The following is a 16,612-nucleotide window of genomic DNA, read 5'->3' on the forward strand; positions in this document are numbered from 1 at the left end:
AGTTGCCCCATGTCTCCTTGGCAACATTTGGTATTATCTTTTTTTATTTTTAGCCACTCTGGTGGGAGTGTGACAGTACTGTCACACTGATTGTACTGCAATTGTTGTAACCTTCAAATCTGAGTATTAGGGATTAATGACTATCTGGCACACCTTTGTAGAGTAATACAGTACAGCCATTTAAGTGTCTAGGAAGTGTATTTTCTTTTTTTTTTTTTGGGTCCGGTTGTGGGGCCTGAACTCTGGGCCTGGGCACTGTCCCTCAGCTCTTCAGCTCAAGGCTAGGGCTCTACCACTTGAGCCACAGCGCCACTCCTGGCTTTTTTCTTATGTGGTGCTGAGGAATAGAACCCAGGGCCTCAGGCATGCAAGGTATGCCTACTCTACCACTGAGCCACCTTCCCAGCCCATAGGAAGTGTATTTTCTTAGCATAAATTTTTTTTTTTTTTTTTTTTTTTGGGTCCGGTCGTGGGGCCTGAACTCTGGGCCTGGGCTCTGTCCCTTAGCTCTTCAGCTCAAGCCTAGCACTCTACCACTTGAGCCACAGCGCCACTTCCGGCTTTTTTTCTTTTTGCTTATGTGGTGCTGGGGAATCAAACCCAGGGCCTCAGGCATGCAAGGCAAGCGCTCTACCGCTGAGCCACCTTCCCAGCCCACGCATAAATGTTATACATACTCAGATTACAAATTTAAAACATTACAGAAGAAACTGGGGTATAGCCAATAGTAGAACACCTGCTTATTAGCATGCACTAATTCTAGGCTCTATCCCTTGCACCACAAAAACAAAGCAAAATCCATTACAGATAATACAGTATAGAAATGAAGGTTAGGGGGCTGGGAAGGTGGCTCAGTGGTAGAGCGCTTGCCTTGCATGCTCAAGGCCCTGGGTTCGATTCCTCAGCACCACATATGCAAAAAGAAAAAAGCCAGAAATGGCGCTGTGGCTCAAGTGGTAGAGCGCTAGCCTTGAGCTGAAGAGCTGAGGGACAGTGCCCAGGCCAGAGTTCAGGCCCCACGACCGGACCCAAAAAAAAAAAAAAGAAATGAAGGTTAGCCAGATGCACTTACACCTGCACAGTTTGAAGCCAGTCCAGGCTGAAAAGTCCCTGTGAGACTATCTCCAATTATAATCACCTAAAAACCAGAAGCATAGCTGTGGCTCAGAGTGGTAGAGTGCTATCATTGAGGAAAAAAGTTCAAGGATAGGTTCACACCCTTTTCTGCCTGGGCTAGCTTTGAACTGCTATCCTCAGATCAGTCTCCTGAGTAGCTAGGATTATAGGCGTGAGCCACTGGTGCCCAGCTAGATTTTTTTTTCTATTTTTTTGGCCAGTCCTGGGGCTTGAACTTGGCCTGGACACTGTCCCTGAGCTTCTTTTGCTCAAGGCTAACACACTCTACCACTTGAGCCACAGTGCTACTTCTGGCTTTCTCTGTGTATGTGGTACTCAGGAATCGAACCCAGGGCTTCATGCATGTGAGACAAGCACTCTACCACTAAGCCACATTCCCAGCCCCTAGATTATTTTAAAGCTTGATCTCACATTCCCAGCCCCTAGATTATTTTAAAGCTTGATCTTGTGTGTGTGAGTATGCTGGTTAATAGGTCTTTTTTTTTTTTGTCTGTTGTGGGGCTTGAACTCTGGCCTTAGGCGCTGTTCCTGCACTCTTCAGCTCAAGGCGAGCACTCTACTGCTTGAGCCACAGTACCACTTCCATGGTTAATAGGTCTTGAACTCAGGGACAGTGCCCTGAGAATTTTTGCTCACAGCTAGTGCTCTGTAGCTTGAGCCACAGCTTCACTTCTGACTTTTTGGTGGTTAATTGGAGATGAGTTTTACAGACTCCTGCTTGCGCTGCCTTAGATCTCAGTCTCCCGAATAAGCTAGGATTATAGATATGAATCACTGGCAACTGGCTTAAAGCTTGATCTTTTAAAGTGACTGCTTCTGATTACATTACCATACCGTGACTGGTGAGGACTTGTTAGAGGAGATTAGAGGAGAACATTATTGATTTCTTCAGTGCTAGGGATGAAAAACAGGGTCTTTCTTGTGCATGCTAGGCCAGCATGCTAGCACTGAACTGCATCACAACCCTCCACTTTTCTTCAGAAGTTAAGGCGAGCACTCTACCACTTGAGCTACAGCACCACAACTGCTGCCTGGGTTAGAATAGGCGCTTTTCCTTTGCTAGTTCCTGGGAGTAGACTGAAAGGGACAGACTGTTTTTTTTTTTTTTGATCGGTTGTGGGGCTTGAACTCTGGGCTTAGGCGCTATCCTTGCGCTCTTCAAAGGTGAGCGCTCTACCACTTAAGCCACAGTGCCACTTCCATTTTTCTTGTGGTTTATTGGAGATAAAGTCTCATGGGCTTTCCTGCCCAGGTTGACTTTGAACCGTGATCCTCAGATCTCAGCCTCCTGAGTAGCTAGGATTACAGGCATGAGCCACTGCTACCCGGCTAGGGAGAGACTTTGACTTGGGAACATACTGATCATTGTTCTGAACCACCCCTTATAGGCTAGCTTCGCCCCAATGGAGGACAAGCTCAACCAGGCCCACCTAGAGGTCCAGCAGCTGAAGGCGTCGGTGAAGAACTATGAGGGGATGATTGACAACTATAAGAGCCAGGTAAGCCTCAAGTGGCCTGGCCCCTCTAGTCATGTCCTCTGTACCCTGTCAGGCTGGGAAAACTCACTTATCAGGCTTTTCTGGAAGAGCCAGGAGCTCTGCCTAAGGGAGCCCATTGTATCTTTGTCCCCTAGGTGATGAAGACCAGATTGGAAGCTGATGAAGTGGCTGCCCAGCTCGAGCGCTGTGACAAAGAGAACAAGATCCTTAAAGACGAAATGAACAAAGAAATTGAAGCGGTACTGCTCCCTTTTTCTTGTTGTCTTCCCTCTGTGAGTTTTATCTATTGTACCCTTGACCTTGCTAACTTGGGGCACAAGAGTAACTGGGCTCCTTACCCAAGCTTCCTTGTTTGCTTTTTTAATCTTGTTTTGGTGGTACTGAGGTTTGACCTCATGGCCTTGCACTTGCATAGGCAAGTGGTCTACTACTGGAGCCACACCCCAGCCCTCTTTTTGGATTATTTTTTGGATTAAGTGTGATCCTGTGATCTGTAAACCTCTTATCCTCCCCTTCCAAGTAGCTAGGATTATAGGTACACACTACCATGCCTGGCTTTTTCATGCTTTATTTGTCTTTTTTCCTTTCCAATATTTCTTTCTCCTCTTCCATTTTCCTTTTTTATTTATTTTTTTTTTGGGGTCCGGTCGTGGGGCCTGAACTCTGGGCCTGGGCGCTGTCCCTCACCTCTTCAGCTCAAGGCTAGCGCTCTACCACTTGAGCCACAGCACCACTTCCGGCTTTTTTCTTTTTGCTTATGTGGTGCTGAGGAATTGAACCCAGGGCCTCATGCATGCAAGGCAAGCACTCTACCACTGAGCCACCATCACAGCCCTCATTTTCCTTTTTTAAAAAGCAAACAAACAAAAAAAAACTCTTGCTTGGAGTCCAAGTGGAATCCACTTGGTAGGTATTTGGCATGCCTGTTTCATTCTCTATTTTTGTACAACACAAAATCCTGTTTATCCCTTTTCAAAAAGAGTGTTATTGTTTTATGTCTTTTTGGTACTTTTTGGTCTTTTTGGTACTGGGGATCGAATCCAGGACGTTGCACTTGCTAGGCAAGTGCTTTGCCACTGAGCTACATCCCAGCCCGAGTGTTATTTTTTTTAGGGATGATGGGTTGATTAGAGCAGAAGGATCACCTTAACAGTAACTATGGAGGCAGGTTGAGTCTGGGGCAGCTCATTTCCCTTTTCTTTTTTTTTTTTTTTTTTGTCGGTTGTGGGGCTTGAACTCTGGGCCTGGGCGCTGTCCCTCAGCTCTTCAGCTCAAGGCGAGCGCTCTACCACTTGAGCTATAGCGCCACTTCCGGTTTTCTGGTGGTTTATTGGAGATAGGAGTCTCACGGTCTCTCCTGCCCGGGCTGGCTTTGAACCGCGATCCTCAGATCTCAGCCTCCTGAGTAGCTAGGATTACAGGCGTGAGCCACCAGCGCCTGGCTCATTTCCCTTTTCTAGCCCTTAGTCAGTCCTTGGTAAAGTGAAGGATAGATGAGATGGCGATATGTGTTATTTCCCCGTGTAGTTGCCTTTCTGGGAGCTATGGAGTTAAACTAGACCTTAATCTGGCTCTGGCTCCGGCTCCATAGCATCTTTACATAAGGACAATAACACCTACCACACCTACTTCGTATGTTGTCCAAAATCAGTGAATGTCAGGAGTCTTTAGTGTGCTTACCATTATTATTGATCTAATGAAAGGCAGCCTCAAGTGTCAAGGGCAGGCCAGGTATATCCCCCAGAGAGCAGCTAGATCCCTGCTAGGATGGCCTGTGAGCTGGGCAGCCTGTAGGTTTTTGTTTTTGTCAGTGATGGGGTTTAAACTCTGGGCCTGGGCACTGTCCCTGAGCTCTTTAGCTCAGGGCTGGTGCTCTACTACTTCTCATTTTCTGGTGGTTAATGGGAGATAAGAGTTTCATGGAGTTTCCTGCCAGGGCTGGCCTTGAGCTGTGATTCTCAGATCTCAGCTTCCTGAGTAGCTAGGTTGACAGGCGTGAGCACCGGTAGCCAGCTCAGGTCTGTAGGTTTTGTAGAATGTACTTCGAGGAGCTAGGCCCTGCCTAGCCCCATAAGCAGCTGAGTCCTTATCCACATTGGGTTTCTCCTTCCATCCCAGGCACGTCGGCAGTTCCAGTCCCAGCTGGCTGATCTACAGCAGCTGCCTGACATCCTCAAGATCACGGAGGCTAAGCTGGCCGAGTGCCAAGACCAACTGCAGGGCTATGAGAGGAAGAACATCGACCTCACAGCCATCATATCGGACCTGCGCAGCCGGGTAAGGGACTGGCAGAAGGGGTCCCACGACCTGGCCCGAGCAGGGGCCCGCTTACCAAGATGAGCTGCACGCCCCCCAAGGGAGGACCACTTCCTTTTTCTTGGCTGCCGCTTTCTGAAAGGAGTGAGCTATCATCAGTGCTGTGAAATAAAAGTCTGGTGTGCCAAATGCCTGTGTTCGCACCAAGTGATTATAGCTATAGAAACCGTCACGCTTGGGAGTCCTGGGGCCCTCCTGCTGTTCCCCATTCCAACTCTTCCCCAAGTGCTTTCTGCTTTGCCGGCCTCCACCCCATGCTTTATTGCTGTCCTCTGCCCCACAGTTACTGACTGGAGATCGCAGCAGATACCTGGCCATCACTCTTCCTTTGTTCCACCTTTTTTTAGCTTTAACCTCCTCTCCTTACTCTTCGCAGAGCCATTGTGTGAGATTCTGTGCTGAGAGACAGAAGCAAGCAGCCCCTCTCTGCAAAAGCATTCTGCCTCTGGTTACTGGAACCCAGCCACTGCCGGTGGTGTCTTGGACATCCTATGTCAGTCACTGTGACTGACCTGAGCAGAAGGACCCCTTCCCTCTCTGGACTTGAATCCTAGGAATAACCAAAAAGCAGCTACCTTTTTCTTTTTCTTTTTTTTGTCAGTTGTGGGGCCTGAACTCAGGGCCTGGGCACTATCCCTCGGCTCTTCAGCTCAAGGCAAGTGCTCTACCACTTGAGCCACATTGCCACTTCCAGTTTTCTGGTGATTAATTGGAGATAAGAGTCTCACGGGCCGGGCACTGGTGGCTCACGCCTGTAATCCTAGCTAATCAGGAGGCTGAGATCTGAGGATCTCGGTTCAAAGCCAGCCCGGGCAGGAAAGACCGCGAGACTCCTATCTCCAATAAACCACCAGAAAACCGGAAGTGGCGCTGTAGCTCAAGTGTTAGAGTGCTCGCCTTGAGCTGAAGAGCTGAGGGACAGCGCCCAGGCCCAGAGTTCAAGCCCCACGACTGACAAAAAAAAAAAAAAGTCTCACGGATTTTCCTGCCCGGGCTGGCTTTGAACTGCAATCCCCATATATTAGCCTCTTGAGTAGCTAGGATTACAGGTATAAGCCATTGGCACCCAGCTAGCAGCTGCCATTTTTTGAGAGCCTGCTTTGTGCTCAGCCTTTGCATTTCTTTCCCCTAGAAATCCATTTTCCTAGTAGTAGCCCAAGGCCTACAAGGGATAACTGATCCCCTACTGTCATACAAGCTCCTAGGTATTAAGCGGGAGTGGGACCTAGCCAGTGCTCTGCAGTTCCCAAGTCCATGTTAGAATCCTAACTTGTCACCTCTGTTAAATGAGTATCCTGGGCCTTTGGAATCTTAGTACCTTAGGCCTTGGCCTACGCAGCCCTTTGGGCAACATCTCACATCCGTCAAGTCTAAAGGATTAAGAGGGTAGGACGAAATCGATGGTGCCAACATCATAATTGGGAAATTGTACCTGGCCACCACCTGCTTTGGCCTTCTCATGTTCCAATCCCAGCTGGGCCTCCAGGGGCAACTCCTGATCAAGAAAACATCGTGGTCGAGGTTCTTCAAAGCCTCATCTGTCTTCTCCAATGTGGGGAAGCCTTTGGATTGGGGCCTGCTCTTCTGTCCAGGTTATGGTTTGGGCTTGGACACCCATGGAGGACAGCATGCCTCTTGCTGGGTGTGAATGAATGGGAGAAGAGAAAATTCCTTCATGATTTTTCCCTGCTAGAAATTCCTTCATAAACCAGTCTATGTTCCTGTCATTTTAGATCGAACATCAGGGGGACAAGCTGGAGATGGCGAGAGAGAAACAGCAGGCTTCCCAGAAGGAAAATAAACAGCTGAGTCTGAAGGTGGATGAACTGGAGAGGTTAGAGGCACTTGGTCCCATCTCTGTCCTCTTCCTAGGACCTGAGACTTTCAGCCACTTAGCTGCTTTTGTGCTTAGTGTGCGGAAGTGTTTGAGGGACTCAAGGCCTTGGAAGGTGCTAGGCAGACCTCAGAGGAAGAGCCACTTCCATTGTAGTGGTAAGCTTTGTGCAGAAGGAAGGGGGGGTCTCAACCTGGAGAGATGACCCTCAATGTTGTGATCAAGGTCAGCCTACCCTTTAGCACTGCTATATCAATAGCATGCTTGGGCCACGAAACCAGCAGGTCCCGGTTTGAACAAGTCGACAACAACATGGGTACTTCCCTGTTCCCGATCCTTGTTTCCATGACTTCCCTATCCAAGTCCCCTCTGTTACTTACTGTTGGCTGAAGGCAGAAGAAGTGGGGTGTACGCCTTTCAGAATCAGAAGCCCTGGCCTTGGGTCCTCAGCTCTGCCACTGATTGCATTGTGACCTTGAGTAAGTCACTTAACTGGTCATTGTAGGAGAAATTGAGGTGTAGGGGATACTTCAGTGAAAGGATATTTGTAAAGGGTTTAGCACATTACCCAGTGTGGAGAGATGATTGAGTCAGGTTTGTAGATACAACGTTAAATGTGAGGAGTAGGAGATGGGGAGAGGTTGTGGTTTGCCTAAGGTCACACGGCTAACACTCAAAGCTGTGACTTAGACAGGTGGCTGTCTTCCTCCGGGGTCAGCTTAGTCCCTATGAAAGGAGGGCTGGAGCCTGCAAAGTCTGGTCTCAGCTCAGAGGGAGCCTGAGGGAGGCCAGAATTGGTTGCTGCCTTCTGTGCTTCAGCTCCACTCTGCCCTGCTGTTGTGGAAGATACAGCCAACTCCAGAAAGACTTGCCATACTCTTTAAATGAAAAAAATGATGGGGATGGAGTGGGTACACTTGCATGGCCATAGCTACCTCAAGGCTGTCACATGAAAGGCGGAATATTCCAGCCCTTTGCTGGAGTGGGGTGGCATCAAGCAAAAGTTGAGGGGAGAGGTTTTGCTGATACCTGCCAGCTGTGCTGACATCAGGCCAATGGTCTCCCTCTTCTCAGGCTCAGTTTGAAGAGTATTCCATGTGACAAGGAACATGCAGCTCAGTGCACGCTCACCTAAACCTGCTCTTTCCTTTACTTACACTCTTCTCTGACCAGCCGCTCCAGCTGCACAGTGCCATGGCCGCCCTGCTGACCTGCAGTTTGCTTTGGTTTCCTCCCACGGCTCCTTGGAGACTCTTGGCGTGATGAGAACCCCCAGTCCAGGCAGCGGCACAGCCCCTCTGGCGAGGTGGAGCAAGTCCACTGGGTTAGTGCTGGGTCTGATTCTGTGCTTTCACCTAGGAAACTGGAGGCGACCAGTGCCCAGAATGTCGAGTTCCTACAGGTGATTGCCAAGAGGGAAGAGGCAATCCATCAGGCCCAGCTGCGGCTGGAGGAGAAAACCCGGGAGTGTGGGTCCTTGGCAAGGCAGCTGGAAAGTGCCATTGAAGATGCCAGGCGGCAGGTCAGTCTCAGTGTTGCTAATTGTGTGCACCTTGGACAAATAATTTGTCAGCTAGTCTCTCACCTGAAAAATAGCTGTGTTTAGTCCCTGAGTTTGCTGTGAGAATCAAGTGAGCATTTATGACACAGAGTTCCACTTTCTTTTTTGATTTGCTCATTTACTTTCTCCCTCCTGGGACTCACCTGGATTTACCATGCTAACTGATGGCTCTTGGAGTGCTGGGTAAGGTCAGGCAAAGCTGGCTTGCAGGAGGCCCCATAGCTTGCTCCTGTCCCAAGGCTCCAAGAAATGCTTTCCACACTGGTTTCCAAGTGCTCTCTGACCAGGTAGTGGGAGTGGCCAGCCTTCTCCTTGCCCCAAGTATCCCTGTACAAAGTCAGCCAGTCCCACTGCTTTGCCTTCTGTGCAGGTGGAGCAGACCAAGGAACAGGCAGTCACCAAGGAACGAGCAGCCCAGAGCAAAATCCTGGATCTTGAGACCCAGCTAAGCAGAACCAAAACTGAGCTTGGTCAGCTGCGGCGTACCCGAGATGATGTGAGTCAGGCTGCTGAGCAGGACTGCAAGAGGAGGCAACCCATTCTGTTGTTTTGATTTCACTAATCTGATATAATTTTTTTTTGGGGGGGGGGGGGTCCAGTCGTGGGGCCTGAACTCTGAGCCTGAGCGCTGTCCCTCAGCTCTTCAGCTCAAAGCTAGTGCTCTACCACTTGAGCCACAGCGCCATTTCCAACTTTTTTTTCTGCTTACGTGGTGCTGAGGAATCGAACCCAGTGCCTCATGCATGCAAGGCAAGCGCTCTACCACTGAGCCACCTTCCCAGACCTACAATTTTTTTTTTTGGTAGTTTGTGAGCTTGAACTCAGGGCCTGGGCTCTGTCCTTGAGCGCTTTTGCTCAAGACTAGTGCTCTACCACTTGAGCCACAGCTCCACTTTCAGTTTTTGTGCGGTTAATTGGAGAAAAGAGTTTCATGGGTACTTTTCTGCCCAAGCTGGCTTCAAACCTGAGATCCTCAGATCTCAGCCTCTGAGTAGTTAAGATTACAGGTATGAGCCACCAGTGCCCAGTTACGATACAGTTTTTGTTGTTGTTGTTGTTGTTATCATCCAGTCCGTTGTACATATTTGAAGGATACCTAGGTAGATTCTGGTCACTGTCCCCGCTCACTTTGAGCTGAAGAACTCAGCGACAGCACCCAGATCCAGAATTCAAGCCCCACAACTGACCAAAAAAAAAAGCAAAATAGCAGCCGGCCCTAAATCCAAGCCCCAGGACCAGTGTGTATGCACGCACACACAGAAGAAAACAGTCAGTGCTGGATACATGGCTCAAATGGCAAAGTGCTTGCCCACCCTCAGATTGTCCAAAATATAAAACAAAAACAACTCATACCTATTAGCCACTTATGCCCTATTAGGCTCCTTGAGACGTGGCATCCTTGTAAGCAAGGCCTGTATGTGTCTGCTTTGCCTTTCTTACATCTTGCAGGCTCAGCCTATGTTCTGCTTCTTTTCTTAGTCTGACCGCCGTTACCAGAGCCGTCTGCAGGACCTGAAAGACCGTCTGGAGCAGTCAGAGAGTACCAACCGCAGCATGCAGAACTATGTCCAGTTTCTCAAGTCCTCTTATGCCAATGTGTTTGGGGAGGGTCCCTATACCTCCTACTTGACCAGTTCTCCCATCCGCTCCCGGTCTCCACCTGTCTGAAGCTGTCTGTAGAGGGCTGGGAGTCCTGCCTGATACGGGGAGCTGAGAGCTGCCAAGCCATAGTGGAAAGCCACTTAGCTATCCTCTTCCAATGATTTGGTGTGATTAGGGCTTTGTTCTTGGCAACCAACTCTAGCAAGCAGGTAAAGAAGCAAGCGAAGAAGCACTTAGTTATCTCTTCCCTGATAGAATTTTCTGATGGAAGTTTATAATGACCTTGAGAAGCCTTAAGTTTACTAAATTAGGATACCAGAGTTTTAATTCATTCCAACTCTGTTTTTCCTCTCCTGAGAGAATGTTTAGACATTTTTTCCAGGCCACATTTTTTGAGGATGTCTTGAGTTTCTTCTGACCTGAACCAGCAGGAGCCCTCTTGCTTTTCGGATTCAGTGTTTTTCCCAGTGCCAGTGGAACCTTCCATACCTGAGTTTCCTTTGAGGCCCATAAGTACTTCAGAGTAGGCCCACATGGGGGCTTGTGTTTGTCTGGCCTTACAAGTGTAATCTATATTTGTTTCTCTTTGTATGACTAGAATGCATTTCTTATTGAAATATTTTTGTGACTTTACAAAAAGTTATAATTATTTAAGGTTCTTTTAGATGATTTACCTATCTTTTAAAAAAGTTGCTAAGTAAAATGCTGCAAAGAGAGTTAATAAATGCTTTCAAAATACTTGATTCTTTTTTTTTTTTTTTTTTTGTCGGTCGTGGGGCTTGAACTCTGGGCCTGGGCGCTGTCCCTCAGCTCTTCAGCTCAAGGCGAGCGCTCTACCACTTGAGCTACAGCGCCACTTCCGGTTTTCTGGTGGTTTATTGGAGATAGGAGTCTCATGGTCTCTCCTGCCTGGGCTGGCTTTGAACCGTGATCCTCAGATCTCAGCCTCCTGAGTAGCTAGGATTACAGGCGTGAGCCACCAGCGCCCGGCCAAAATACTTGATTCTTGAGTCATAAGGTTTTTCATCTTAGCAGAGATGCTTTTTCTGCACTCTCACTTTATAATGCACAAGATGTCTGGAGTGAATACACTTTGTATGGCATTACTCTGTTTAGCTGTTTAGGCCTATACACATAGGATGTGTATGTATTTTACTTTTTTTGGCTGTGGGGCTGAACTCTGGGCCTGGGCGCTGTCCCTCAGCTCTTCAGCTCAAGGCGAGCACTCTACCATTTGAGCCACAGTGCCATTTCTGTCTTTTTCTGTTTATATGGTGCTAAGAAATGGAACCCGAGAGCCTCATGCACACAAGGCAAGCACTCTACCACTGAGCCATCTTCCCAGCCCATTTTTTTGTTTTTTTTTTTGTCCCAGTCCTGGGGCTTGAACTCAGGGCTATGGCACAGTTCTTGAGCTTTTTTTTCCTTTTTTCCTCTCAAGACTAGCACTCTGCGACTTGAGCCTGTTCTGTGCCTGGCTTTTTGGTGGTTAGGTGGAGATAGAGTGTCGTGAACTTTCCTGCCCTGGCTGGCTTCAAACTATGATCCTCAGATCTCAGCTTTCCTGCACAGTGAGGATTAAGGTGTAAGCCATCAGTGTTGGCCCCAACACCCTTTTTTTTTTTTTCTTAAGTTTTAGCAAGGTTTATTTTAATAAAACCAAAGTAGAGAGAAGTGAAGAAGAGAGAAACATTTCCTTCCCTCTTTACAGGAAATGGGAGTTAGACTGCTCCCTCCTTTCAAAGACTAGAAAATTTCTTTTCCTCTACTTGGAGTACATTTGTAGTTTTAGCTTTATGCTTTTCATTGGAATATAATTTTTTAAAAGACGTAGTGGCACTCCTGTAAACCTAGCTACTCAGGAAGCTGAGATATGAGGATCATAGTTTGAAGCCACTTCAGGCAGAAAAGTATGAGAGACTATCTCCAACTAACCAGCTTTCAAAATGCCAGACTACAGCTAGATGCCAGTGGCTCATGCCTTTCATCCTAGCTTCTCAGGAGGCTGAAATCTGAGGATTGTGGTTCAGAGCCAGCCCAAGCAGGAAAATCTGTGAGACGCTTTATCTCCAATTAACTACCAAAAACCTGGAAGTGATATGGCTCAAAATAGTAGAGTGCTAGACTTGAGTATAAAAGCTCAGGGACAGAGTCTAGGCCCCAAGTTCAAGCCCCAGGATGGCCCCCTCCTTCTCCCTCTGTCTCTGTCTCACACACACAGACACACATATATTCACACATAATGGCAGACTGGAGATGTGGATAAGTGGTAGAGTCCCAACTGTGAACGAAAAAGATCTGTTACCAACGCTTGGGGGGACAGGAGGGAAGCACAGCAAACATACCAAGGTGTACATATCCTTATTTTCTCCAAACAAGTAAAAATTTCAGCTTAGTTACAGGGTCTACCTGTGTAACTGACAACAGAGTGCCTCTCTAGGGGTTCATTTCAGGAACTCTCCCAACAATATTTTCTGTATAATTTTTTTTTTTTTTTTTGTCGGTCCTGGGGCTTGAACTCTGGGCCTGGTGCTGTCCCTGATTCTTCAGCTCAAGGCTAATGCTCTACCACTTGAACCACAGTACCACTTCTGGTTTTCCGGTGGTTAATTAGAGATGTCTCACAGACTTTCTTGCCCAGGTTTTCTTTGAACCATGATCCTCGTATCTCAGCCTCCTGAGTTGCTAGGATTACAGGTGTGAACCACTGGCACTGTGTCTTTAAAAGGTATTTTGCTAGCCAGGTGCTGCCCGTGGCTCACGCCTATAATCCTACCTACTCAGGAAGCTGAGACCTGAGGATTGAGGTTCAAAGCCAGCCTGGGCAGGGAAGACCATGAGACTCCTATCTCCAATAAACCACTAGAAAACCAGAAGTGTGTGACTCAAGTGGTAGAGCGCTCGCCTTGAGCTGAAGAGCTGAGGGACAGCGCCCAGGGCCAGAGTTCAAGCCCCACAACTGACAAAAAAAAAAAAAAAATTGCTATCAAGGTCATGATTCAGAGAGAGATTGAGTAGGAAAGTCTGTGAAACTCATTTATTTTTCAGGGTGGGGAGTAGATCATGGAGCTTGAACTCAGTCTGGATGCTGTCCCCAGGCTCTTTTACTCAAGGCTAGTGCTCTATCTACCACCACACCACTTCTGGTTTTCTGGTTAATTGGGGATAAGAATCACAGATTTGGGGCTGGGGAGGTGGATCAGTGGTAGAGTGCTTTCCTAGCATGCATGAAGCCCTGGGTTGTTTTGTTTGTTTTTTTGGGTCTGGTCATGGGGCCTGAACTCTGGGCCTGGCGCTGTCCTTCAGCTCTTCAGCTCAAAGGTAGTGCTCTACCACTTGAGCCACAGTGCCACTTCCGGCTTTTTTCTTTTTGAAGCCCTGGGTTTGATTCCTAAGTATCACATAACACAGAAAAAGCTGAAAGTGGCACTGTGGCTCAAGTGGTAGAGTACTAGCCTTGAGCAAAAAGCTACAGGACTGGCAAAAAAAAAACCACAAGTTTTTTTTCCTTTTTTGGTTGGCTTTGAACTTGTAAACTTATTCACCCCTACTTTGGGTTGACAGCCCTCGCCCTGGGTCCTTCACAAGCCAGGCCTGGCAGCAGTAGTCTACTCCCACCAGCCCCGGCTGTGTCAGCAATGGAGTCCAGATACTACTAATCTCGGCCTCACGCAGGTTCTAGTGTATGATCACAAGGTGCCAACTATAGGATGTATTGTCTCGGCTCCAAGGCTCCAAGATGTTTCCCCTGACTACATGACAGCTATAAGATATATTGACTTTGCTAGTCTTAGAAGGTATTGTCTCTGCGATGGGATGTTTTCCCTGGCTGCAAACCAGCTACAGAATGTCCTTCCCTGGCTGTCGGATATCTCCAGTGTCCTGCTATGACTACAAAGATTTCCCACCCCAGCCCCTTCTTCTGCCCTCAGATTCCTGACTCTTAACGCTGCAAGAGCAATTTACTACTCTCTGTCCCACCAAGAGACAGCCTGTCAGTCTCTAGCTGACTGACTGATTTTCTGGGTTGGTGTTTATATCTGGTGAGAGCTCCATCCTCAAATCTCAGCTACCTGAGCAGTTAGGATTACAGGCATTACAGTACCTTATTGGGGCTCATCTTTAACCTCCAAAAAGCTCAAGGACAGTATCCTGGCCCTTAGATAGAGCACTAGTAACACCCTCCTCCTTTAAAGAGTCCAGAAAAAGTGTTTTTTGTTTTTTTGGGGGTCTGGTTGTGGGGCCTGAACTCTGGGCCTGGGTGCTGTCCCTCAGCTCTTCAGCTCAAGGCTAGCGCTCTACCACTTGAGCCACAGTGCCACTTCCGGTCTTTTTCTTTTTGCTTATGTGGTGCTGAGGAATAGAACTCAGGGCCTTATGCATGCAAGGCAAGTGCTCTACCACTGAGCCACCTTCCCAGCCCCCAGGGAATGTTTTTTGTTTGTTTTAAAAGTCTGGCACCAGCAGCTCACGCCTGTAATCCTAGCTACTTAGGAGGCTGAGATCTGAGGATCATGGTCCAAAGCCAGCCTAGGAGGGAAAGTCCTTGAGACTCATCTCCAATGAACCACTCAAAAAAACAGAAGTGGCTCTGTCGCTCAAGTAGTAGGGTGCTCACCTTGAGCTGAAGAGCTGAGGGGTAGTGCCCAGGCTCAGAGTTCAAACCCCACAACTGAAAAAAAAAAAAAAAAAAGCTGGTGACTCACACCTGTAACTGAGGATTGCAGTTCAAAGCCAGCTCGGGCAGGAAAGTCTGTGAGACTCTTATTTCCAATTAATCACCAGAAAACCAGAAGTGGTGCTGTGGTAGAGTGCTTGCCTTGAGCTGAAGAGCTGAGGGAGTTCGAGATCCACGACCGACAAAAAAAAAAAAAAGTATTGTGGATATGACGTCATTTTCCAATTGATGAAAATTTGGATGGCGTGCATTTTGTCTAATGCTCGCATGGACATGAATACCCAAGTCTTAGGGTGGACATATTTCTCTAGTAAACACTAGTGAGAGACGCTTCCTATGATTAGCCTCTTGGGGAACTCACAGGCTGTCTTCTCTCGAGTCCTCTCCATTTGTACTCTTAGGAACAGGGTGTGAGAATTTTTCCATAAAACCATTTGCCCTACCTGCTGGCCTTCTGCCCTGCAGCCTAGGTCTGCGCAGGCGCGCTGGCAGGCAGGAACGCCGCCGGAAGTAGTTTTCAACCGTTAAAGGCGGGGCTACGCTGAATATGTGACCCGGAAACGGAAGCCGGTGCCCTTTTCTGGCGGCTGATTCGAGGGCTTGTGTAGTCACCAGCCGCGTCTGTGAGGAGCTGTCGCCGGAACCATCATGCCGTCCGAGGGTCGCTGCTGGGAGACCCTGCAGGCGCTCCGCAGTTCCCATAAAGGCCGCCTGTGCTACAACCGCGACTGGCTGCTGCGGGGCGAGGTGAGCGGGGCGGGGTGAGCGGGGCGGGGTGGGCGGGGCGGGGTGGCGCCCCGGGCCGCCATGGCTTCGCAGGCCGCCGCGACGGGATTCCGTCGGTCCCTCTTCCCTGGCAGGCGCTGGGCGGCGGAGCTGGGCGCCCGCACCACCCGCATTTATGTCTCCATGTCTGCGGGTGCGTGTCCCGCTCCTGGCAGCCCTTCCAAGGAGTTTCCCTTCAGACATGGGCCAAAGGCTTCACGGCCACCGCAGCCGGCGTGGCCCGTGGTCAGAGCGGCCCCAGCCGCCCAGTCAGCTCCTTTACTGTGCATTTCCTGTGCTGAAAGTTCCAGATTTAGGGACGAGCGATGAACACCACTTGACTCCTCGGTGCGGTTGAAATGATCCAGTTTCAGATGACGTTCAGCAGATCTACCGTGCGAATGGGGGCGTGGTCACGGTGTCTGTATCTGGACTGGGGATGTGGAGATTGTTCGGGCAAAGCCGCCATGGCCACGTTCTGCTAATCTAGCTACACACGGAATGTTGTCCTATCTGAAGCTGCCATGGCCACGTTCTGCTAATCCTGCTACACACGGAACGTTGTCCTCGCTCTTCAAACCTCCATAGGAAACAATTTAAAAAGCAGTCCCCCCTCCCCCCCCGCATTTGATGTCTTTTTCACAGTTGTCATGCCAGTCCTGGGGCTTGAACTCAGGGCCTTGTCCTGTTCATTAGTAGGATGGTTCCGGCGACAGCTCCGCATAGACGCAGCTGGTGATTATACAAGCCCTTGAACCAGCTCCACTTCTGGCTTTTTGCCGATTAATCGGAGATAATCCAAATTAATTTAATACTCAGGCTGGTTTCCAACCTCCAAATCTCAGTCTCCTGAGTAGCTAGGATTACAACAAACATGAGTCACATTTACCTGGCTTGTCTTTTTTTTTTTTTTTTGCCTGTTGTGGGGCTTGAATTTAAGGCTTGGGCTCTGTCCCTGGGCATTTTTGCTCTACCACTTTAAGCCACAGCACCACTTCTGGCTTTTGAGTGGTTATTTGGAGATAAGTTTCTGTTTGAGGAACTAGGAAGGTGGCTCAGTGGTAGAGTGCTTGCCTCTCAAGCATGAGGCCCTGGGTTCGATTCCTCAGCACCACATAAGCAGAAAATGCCGGAAGTGGCGCTGTGGCTCAAGTGTTAGAGTGCTAGCCTTGAGCTGAAGAGTTGAGGGACAGTGCCCAGGCCCAGGGTTCAGGCCCCAT

General features: G+C 48.7%; 2 protein-coding genes across 15 annotated transcripts in view; both read left to right on the forward strand.

Annotated features, from left to right (window-relative positions):
- The window catches only part of Odf2 (outer dense fiber of sperm tails 2), a 40,280-nt gene extending 29,593 nt beyond the window's left edge, over positions 1–10,687 (forward strand). For 12 of the 13 annotated variants that reach the window (XM_042681005.1, XM_042681001.1, XM_042681002.1 and 9 more), the window contains 7 exons: positions 2,526–2,636; positions 2,771–2,875; positions 4,755–4,913; positions 6,686–6,786; positions 8,146–8,308; positions 8,718–8,843; positions 9,827–10,687. In XM_042681005.1, the coding sequence (XP_042536939.1) occupies positions 2,526–2,636; positions 2,771–2,875; positions 4,755–4,913; positions 6,686–6,786; positions 8,146–8,308; positions 8,718–8,843; positions 9,827–10,015 (954 nt within the window). In that variant the 3' untranslated portion in view covers positions 10,016–10,687. Of the gene's footprint in view, positions 1–2,525; positions 2,637–2,770; positions 2,876–4,754; positions 5,082–6,685; positions 6,787–8,145; positions 8,309–8,717; positions 8,844–9,826 lie in introns of those variants that run through there. The other variant, XM_042681014.1, reaches the window with a different exon arrangement.
- A 4,533-nt stretch (positions 10,688–15,220) lies between these two features.
- The window catches only part of Gle1 (GLE1 RNA export mediator), a 35,105-nt gene continuing 33,713 nt past the window's right edge, over positions 15,221–16,612 (forward strand). For both annotated transcript variants that reach the window (XM_042681205.1, XM_042681206.1), the window contains exon 1: positions 15,221–15,374. In XM_042681205.1, the coding sequence (XP_042537139.1) occupies positions 15,276–15,374 (99 nt within the window). In that variant the 5' untranslated portion in view covers positions 15,221–15,275. The remainder of the gene's footprint in view (positions 15,375–16,612) is intronic.

The sequence above is a fragment of the Dipodomys spectabilis genome, unplaced genomic scaffold (genome assembly GCF_019054845.1).
Source record: "Dipodomys spectabilis isolate Male_0828 unplaced genomic scaffold, ASM1905484v1 ptg000067l, whole genome shotgun sequence".
NCBI lineage: Eukaryota > Metazoa > Chordata > Mammalia > Rodentia > Heteromyidae > Dipodomys > Dipodomys spectabilis.